The 8908-nt window shown below is 40.8% G+C and overlaps 1 protein-coding gene across 12 annotated transcripts; it reads right to left on the bottom strand.

Moving 5' to 3' along the window:
• Nucleotides 1–5896: 5896 nt before the first annotated feature.
• Nucleotides 5897–8658, bottom strand: LOC116209432 (protein NUCLEAR FUSION DEFECTIVE 6, chloroplastic/mitochondrial-like). Of its 12 annotated transcripts, XR_004157223.1 has the most exons (5): nt 8431–8658; nt 8199–8320; nt 7702–7760; nt 6642–6712; nt 5897–6249 (listed from the first exon to the last, which is right to left on the bottom strand). XR_004157223.1 is itself a non-coding variant. In XM_031543065.1 (3 exons), exons 1-3 carry the CDS (start codon nt 8586–8588, stop codon nt 6329–6331), a joined length of 291 nt encoding a protein of 96 aa, XP_031398925.1. In that variant the 5' UTR covers nt 8589–8658; the 3' UTR covers nt 5897–6328. The 12 variants fall into 12 exon arrangements, 4 of the variants coding, with proteins under 4 accessions (XP_031398925.1, XP_031398927.1, XP_031398928.1 ...); XR_004157224.1 differs by lacking the exon at nt 6642–6712 and having other exon boundaries at nt 5897–6339; XR_004157225.1 differs by lacking the exon at nt 6642–6712 and having other exon boundaries at nt 5897–6336.
• Between the last annotated feature and the right edge of the window lie 250 nt (nt 8659–8908).

The raw sequence follows: 8908 nt of genomic DNA, 5'->3' as shown, positions 1-8908 counted from the left end.
GATTGAAATGGAGCCGGCAGCTCAGCTCATCCCCATTTTTTTAAAAATAATAATATTATTATTATTAATGATTTTATATAGTATAATCTCTATTTTTGGTCACTTTATATTATAAATATTTTAAAGTAAGTAGAAGTTTCCAATAAGGATCTGAATTCAAAAATTACACCAAAGATAAATTCCCATAATGCTATTGAAATGGATCTTTTGAGGTGAATATGGTGCGTTTGATTTCAGAATTAAAGTAACTTTGATTTTGATTGTGGAAAATGACAAATGATTGTGTATTGTGTTGAGTTAAGTTAAAGTTAAAATTTTTTACTTGGAAAATGTGTATTTTTGTTGTGTAGTGTGTTGAGTTAAAGTTAAAGTTAAAATTTTTGTGATTTTAACTGCGAAACCAAACGGAGCTTAAAGCCTTCCTAATTGGGAATATAATATACAGCACAAACTGCGGAAGTAGCCTAATCCAAAACAAATCGATGAATAATAATAATAATAATAATAATAATAATAATATATTATCTATTTTTATGTCAGTTTTGATGAATAATAATAATAATAATAATAATAATAATAATATATTATCTATTTTTTATGTCAGTTTACACTGCGAGTTTTTTGAAAAGTGCGTACCAAGCTTCCGATGAAAATTTAAAATTAAAAAAGGATAAATTCTGACGATATTTAAGTTGATCGTTTAAGGAAAGTTCCTGCGATATTCAAATGCAAAAAGGCCAATTGAATCAATGAGGTAGGTGAATTGTTTTTGGTTTTGTTTTCCTTGTTGCGGGAAAAAGGGAAGGGGCTAATTAGGTTGTAAGAGATGTTATTTTTAGATTATAAAAATTAAAATATTTTTAAAAAAGAATCAAATCTAATTGAGGCTGAAAGAGTTAATTTCCATTGAACGAATGAGTCAATACGTACACATCATAGACTAAGAAAAATTAAGGAAAGATGTCCTAAAATAAGCAAGTAAGATATACGGCCTAAGCAATGTACGGTACATAGAATAATTACATAATCTACATTAATGAGAAGAAAATCTTCTATAACACTTCTCCTCAAGTTGGAAAATAATGATTCCGAATCCCAACTTGCGGAGGAGAAAGTGGAAGCGATCACGACCAAGTGCATTGGTGAAAATATCTGCTAGTTGCAGGCGCGTGGAGACGTGAGAGGTAGCAATAGTTCTAGAGCTTATATGTTGCCGATCAAGATGACAATCTATCTCAATATGTTTAGGGCGCTCGTGGAATACCGGATTGGATGCAATATGCATAGCGGCCAGATTATCATGAAATAGTGTCATGGGACCCTATGTGAAATGTCCAAAGAACCAAGGAGGCTGTGAAGCTACAATAGTTCATTGACAATAGCAGCCTTGGCATGATACTCAGTTTCGGCGAACGACTTGGAAACCATGGTTTGCTTCTTAGTCCTCCTAGAGATAGGACTACCACCCAGAGTAACAAAATAACCTGTCATGGAGCGTCGAGTTATGGGACGGCTTGCCCAATCTGCATCGCAGTAGCTGTCAAAGACAATGAAGTAGGCCGTAAAAAGATACTTTGACCTGGGGATTGCTTGAGATACTACAGGACCCATATAGTTGCGTCCTAGTGACCCTGTCCGAGATCTTGTAAGAACTGTGACAAAATGTGGATAGGATAATTGAGTTCAGGCTTGGTGATGGACAAACACAGCAGACGACCGATGAGGAGACCGTACTGGCCGGGATCAGAAATTGGTTCGCCACTACCCTGAGAAAGATGATGTTGTTACTCCATAGGGAAATGAGCAGGCTTGGAACCCAGCGTGCCAAACTCAGTAAGAATATCCAGCGCATATTTCCTTTGACTCAGGAAAAACTTCGATCCCCAAAAAATAGGATAAATGATCGAGATCCTTGATGAGAAAGCACTAATTAAGAGAGTACTTAAACTAATCGAAATGCCTCGGGTTGTTGCCCACGGGGATCATATCATCAACGTATACGAGAACTGCGAGGAAAGTATTAACACTAGAGAGTGAAAAGAGAATGATTTGCCTTAGAATGTTGGAAACCGTAAAGGAACAAATCAGTAGCGAATTTCCCCTTAGACAACATCGAATTGGGCCACCATTTTCCATAGAGTTTCTTGTCCATATTTCCATGAAAATACAATTGAAGAATAGTCATTTGACGAAAAATCATTAGACTTGCTTCATACTGATCTCCGGAAATCATCTTCGCCTTTCGCGTAGGAACAAATGAGCCCTTTCATAGAGAGTCTCGAACCAATGACCTGTCAAGCAAAATATTAATACCTGAGATCAGGCCCGGCCAATCCCAGGGATTCCAAAGACCAGGGAGGTCATGTCAGATCAGATTGCACAAGTCATTCAGGTCTCCCAAGTGACTCCCGAGTGGAAAAATGAGCCCTATCAACGAGATTCTCAAGTCAGGGGCTCGTCTGGCGAAATGTTAGCACTTGAGGTCTCTCTCGGCTAGTTCCAGCGACCCTAGGGACCAGGGAGGTCATTTCAACTCGGACTACACCAATTATCCAAGTTTCTCGAGTAACTCCATAATGATCTCAAATGCCATCCGACAAATTTTTGGGTTCTGTTTTAGGCAAATGGAGAACATTGTGGTCTTCGGGAACTTCGAGACACTTAGGAAATAGTTAAAGAAGTCCGATTGTAGATCCTTATGTCATATTCGGTTTATCGTTTGTAGCGGAGGCCGTGGAGTCAATTGTTCCACCCCAACGACAAAGCATATCAAAACGACAGGCGCAGAACACATACACATGAAAAGTCAACATAAACAATTAACTTTATTCAGATCACTCGAATCGAACAAAACTGACTCCCGAGCGTTCAGGCCCTCAAGTCATTGGTCCAAGCAAAGCATGTTGATATTAGGCTCATTGGAATCCTTTCCTTGCCGACATCGGCAATACGTCGTCCATTCGGTTCACAAAACTCAAGCACTCAACTGACCGAGACCTGAGCTTCCCCGACACCTCAAGCATGCCTGTGGGACCCGTGGCTCCAAACCATGGTCGACCACCATTGGCTACCCTCTTCTTCTCCTTTTCCTCAATTTATGCAAGTTTGCTCCATATCTTTAAGACCAAAGTGCCCCATCAAATCTGTTTCATCTCTTCTTTCCCACAATATATGGATCTAGTTCTCTCGTCACCAATAAAAAAAAATGTCGTCTGCCCTCCTTTAATCTCCTATAATCTTGATTAGCTTGCATCATTAGCACACATATATATGCCCTAATTGCAAGAGCTATTCCACTCTCTACAAACCCTTATCTCTATACTTCTCCCAAGCTCTCAAATCCTCTCGAACTCATTAGAATTTCCAGAATTCGGCCAATCCTATCCAGCCACTTCCCAAGGCTAAAACCGGCTACAATTTGTCTGTAAATCACTCGATTTTCCCGCAATCGCCTCCCGACCCGACCTAAACTTGAAACAAACCATGTATCTCACATGTTTTCGACCTCTCGAGTCCATTTGTGACTTTATTTTCTTCATTTGAAGACTCCCACAACCCCGTTTCAGCCCTGATCAGTAGCGCCTACAACAAGTCTTCCTGATTTCTCATCGAGCTTCCTTCCTATACAACTTTGGTGAGTTGTGCCTACCATCGCTGAAAACCACCTGCGGCCTTATGTCTTTCTTGTGACAAGGAGGTCCCGGGCCAAAAGCCCTTCCACCGTGCACAGCTGTCTCCCGAAGCTCCTCAGCCTCTATCAGATCTCCCCCTCCTTCCTCGAGTCTCTCACCCAGGCAGGTCACTTAACAGCCCACCAACTTACGCGCCGCCTTTAGTCTTGCATAGGGGTCCCTCAATAGCCTCGGCCACCATGCACGTCCCCCTACAGCTGCGCCTAGTTTCCTCTCCAGCCGAGCTCTCTCTCGGCTCAACCGGGTCACCCGACTCTCTTGCATCTCCATCGAGCCAGCAAGCTTTCCTTCACGTCCCAAGACGTAGGTGTAACGTTCTCTCGACTTAGGGGAGCTAAACTTTTAGTTTCCAAGCTTTGTGGGGAGATAAAGCGGTACCAGACTGACTTAATGCTTGTTTTTGTTTAGAAATGCTTTTAATTTACTTGCATGATCATTTAATGACATGTTATGTGTTAGCATGATGGGAAGAGGTCGAAGTCGAGGTTAAAGAGACTGCTCCGACTTGAGAGAGCCATAGAGGCCTCTCGGCCACATTCTAAGGGAGGTGGTCGAGAGCCTCTTTGGCTCTCCCAAACCCAACAACCTCCTCCTCTTTTATACCAATCGTTTCCCATGTTTTCATGTTACCTCGTTTCCCGTGCCAGTGTCGTTTTATTGATTCCGTCCAATATTGTGTTTTAAGCATGTTTATGTTTTTGCATGTATTTCCCGTTATCATGGAAGTACCGGCCTCGTGTACGTTTGTTATTCTCGTGTTTGATGAGTGGAATATGCAAGAAATGATCAAAGTCGGGGTAAGGAGACCACACGAGACTCGTGGCGAGTCAATGGGTCTCTAAGCCATTTCCTTGGGGAAGTGGCCGAGAGCTCCTTGACCCATCTCAAGTCAAGTGGTGGTCTTCCTTTCCCGATTTAATTTCATTTCTCGATTTGTTTGTAGTCTTATTCCCCACGTTGACATTAATTTGACGATAATTCACACCTTTAACCCGTTAATATTAAGCAATATGCATGGACTCGGATCATGAAGACCGTTGCGGGCCCATAAAGGCCCAAGGGGCTCTCGACCATCCCTTGGCCAAGCCTCCTTGGCTTGTGAGGACTTGTCACAGTCTTTGTGTCACGAGTCGTTTTCAAAGATTAAAACGGTCGAGGATTAGGATCCCATTCGGGCGATCTACCCAAGATTGATTCGATGATCTGAAACCCACAAATCTAAAGCATTCAACAAATTCATTCAATTTAATTAATTCTGCACATATAGTAATCAGGATGTTTCACTCAGCAAATAAATCCACTCGACTTTTCTGATAAATTGCACAAATCGACTAATGATCTGTAATCACGTCGATAGATCATGAACTGATAGCCATACCCTTTTCAAAACTCACATCTTAATAAAATACCGAAACACATGGTACGCGTAACATAGACATCTAGGGAGGACTCACGTGTCCTAACTCGAATATGAGCCCGACTTGAAACGACTCAAGTCGAAACGTGGAAGTTCTCCTTAGACCACTTCCGAGCAGAGCGACCGATTTCTTGACTCCTTCAGGGTCCACACGACCTCGGAGGATCCACAATCCCGAACCACAAGGAGCGTACTACAAACCTTTTTTTCAACTGTAAAATGATAAAATCCCAGTCGTGTTTTATCTATCACACTGTTAGGCTATGTTTAGTCCATGTGATGAGAAAGTATATTTTATTAGGATGGCATTAAAATAATATGAAAATTGAGATTGTAGCTCAATGACAAATCTAATTGGCAGACCTTGCCTGCGAGGTCGAGATTTAGAGTCAACCGAAAGTTCCTCGCAGTCAGGGCCAAGCCGACCACCAAACAAGATTAGAAATTGGATGAACATTTGATATCCCAGACGTATGTGTGGAACATGACAAAGATATATAACATAAGTAGGATGTGAACGGCAAATTTGCCTCTATTTACTCTTTTAAATCCTTAGAAATAAATTAATTTCGAAGAACAACTGAACAAATAAATCAAATAAAGAGAATATCGACAACACGAATAATGGAGGAGGGGCGGGTGGGGCTCGACACCGCCCACCAACCCCAGGATTGAGGTTGCTGGCAACACCCGGTGCTGCCAACGACCTTTATCGGGGGGCTAGTGGCCGGTCCCAAGCCCCCACTGGCCACCGCCCAGGAATCTCCCGATTCTTAAGATTTAGATCAATAACAGAAACAGTTGAAAACACTTGACCATAAGCTGTTCTGATCCCAAATGACAGGTAAAATTGCAATGAAGTACCTTACGAAAATTGCAACGAAGTAGATATATAGTTCTAGAAAAATCACAATTACGACGTAAGAAAACCGTAGTAAAACAGAAAAGGAGGACTGGTCCACAACCAACCAATCCGAACCATAATTTTAAAAAGTACATAACAAGGGAATTATTCTTCTGATCCTACTTCCTGTTATGGGCATCAAATCTCTGAAGACATGAGTAAGCAAAGTCTTGTAATGTCCACTGACTTGATCAATACTACGACCATTCTCCGTCGAACAACAAAAGATCATCCATCTACAGCAGAGAAAAACCAAAGCTGTTCTTAACCGAAGGTACTGTAGAGGCCAATCACTTATGTTCCTACATGACATTATCATGCACCTGCTAAAACAATCCAATGTAACATTTCAAAAACAAGAGTAAAAGCAAAATTTAGAAAGATAGTGAGAATTAAAGGAAACATATATTGAATCAGATCACAAGAATCAACGCCGCGAAGTGCTAATATTGGTCACTATGGTTAGGATCATTTTATCTAAACAAGATATCCATATCTCATCTAGTTCTATGAATATCATCCAAACATGGAGGTCATTTTATTCTAAATCATTCCGATTTAATCGTGTCTTTTCAGGTAAAAGAAAAGAGGAAAATCTAAATCCTAGTCTCGGAATTGGTTTCACCACCTTGTCTTAGAGCTCATGTACATGAACCTTGCTGACCCTTCCCGACATTCATTATACATCATCATTGGAATCTGAGTAAAAAACGAGTGCTGTTATTGCAATCTTAATTCTGAAGAGAGAACAAATGTAAAGGATAAATCATGTTAAGAAAACCAAATAACGAGAAATTATGTCCTTGTTACAAGTTAAAAATAGGTTGCCCCCAGGTTCTGAAGCAAGACATATAGAATGTTAAGACTCATCTTAAGTTCTCCCACTTAGTTATGTATCACTCTTTCTATCCATAAAGATCTCAAGCGAGCTTTAGCAAGGTCTAAACATTGCAATCTATGAAGTAATTTCTTTCACCGGACAATCAAATGACAGAGGATTAATTGGCAGTACGTTATGTATAGCTGAGCATGTGCTCAGCATGTTGAAGATTGCAATGAAAGTCCAACATAACATTCCTTTACACAGGCCAGGGTAACATAGCACTTAATACAAGTTTCAAAATGACAATTCAGCACAACTTCAAGGAAAAACAGATCCACGATGAAAAATTGATCCTAAAAAGAGGTCCAAATTACTGGAGAGTTGTTCATTCCAGCTTCATCTAGTCTTCTCCTTCCCTACAAAAGGAGTGACATTTCATTCACTTTCTTATTTTGAGTTGGCCATGAAGGTGGGCAGAAAGAGGAGAGAAGCAGGGATGCCCAATCAAGGAAAGTGAGCATCTCGATAGACAAGAACTAAAAAGTGTTTCAGGACTACTTCAGAGAAATCTCATAGAAAACATCTGATCTAAGATCCGAAACATTTTCAAACAAATAATTAAGATCTTTAGCAGATTTCTTTTCAATAAGGAATGAGACGGACAAGTAAACCATAAGGAAGATGCTTCAAAGGAAACAAGCTTTCACAAAGACTGCACTAAGTTACTAGCATCAACACTAAGCCAATCAATGGACACAGCTAAATACACCCAACCTAATATGAAGTAGACAAAATACTATATTTTCTCGTCTATCTTGGTATGAAAAACATGGTACAACACGTAGGTTAAAGTTAAGGGCCATACTCATTTTAAGTAGAAAACCTTATTCCAAGTCCTGCAAGTCCACCCACTCTCCTAGATACCTAGCGAAAAAATGATATTAATTGATCAGCAATCACAACTATTAGAAGACACACACGAATGCTCTGTCAGAACCCCATAACCTACGAGAACAACTAAGGGCAAACCCGCGCAATCAAACTTAAAGGACCAAACTTTCAGTTGATCTTCTAATAATTATCAACACAACTGTCATATGCGGTTGAGCGCTCTCCTAAAAGCTTAGGCTTCAACCTAGTCCCAGAATTGGCTGCAAAAGCTTCATTCTCCCATCTATTAATTCATCTTCAGCGTGTTTGGAGTTAACATTTCAGCGTCAATAAAACCATCAACGAAATCAATCGAATCGAACACCATTGAATTCTCCAAACAAAATTACATAAAGAGGTTATTCACAAACAAACAATGGCAGACTTAAGCGAAAGGGAAAATAGGACTTTGAATTAGAACAGAGGAAATACCTTCAGGAGTCCACCCGTAGGTGCGGCGAGAGACGGAGAGCATCGAAGTGAGCAACGCGGAGGCGGTGGCTGTGTGGTACGGAAGCATCGACTCCACGCAGCTGCTCATCTCCACCGGCGACCTTCATCGGAAGAAAGAAATCAGCGTAAAAATCGCGAATTTTCAATGTTGAGCTAGGGTTAGTGGTACTGAGATGGAGATGTGAGATCTTGTGTGACAATAGTCTCTTGCCTGAAGATGCGATGAGGAAGGGGCTTCTGAGCTGAGACGCGAAATGCAGAGCGGGCAGGATTCGACTTCGAGGCCGAGCCGGCGGCTCTCCCGACGCTGGCGGTGGTTCTGGTCGCGGCGGAGCGTAGTAAGGACCGGGCGGCTGTGGCGGCCGACATCGCTGACGCTCTGTAGCCTCTGTCAGACTGATTGTGGGCTGGGGGTTTATTAGGGGTTTTGCTCAATAGATAGAAGTCAAGCAAGGAGCCGAGTAGCTTTTTCCAATTTTCTTTTCCCCCATTTTTTGTTTAATTTTTTTAAATCAAAACTAAAAAATGTGAAAAAAATAGATTTTTAAAGTGGTAAATCCTTCTCTGTTCCTAGTAATCTTCTTTTTTTTTTTTTCCTCCTCGAAAGATATCGAGGATCCTTCATTGATATCTAAATTCTCTGTTTCCTAATAATCACGAAAACTAAAATGGGATGTAACAAATGTTGA

Source organism: Punica granatum, chromosome 5 (genome assembly GCF_007655135.1).
Source record: "Punica granatum isolate Tunisia-2019 chromosome 5, ASM765513v2, whole genome shotgun sequence".
NCBI lineage: Eukaryota > Viridiplantae > Streptophyta > Magnoliopsida > Myrtales > Lythraceae > Punica > Punica granatum.
This window is presented reverse-complemented; position numbering and strand designations above follow the sequence as displayed.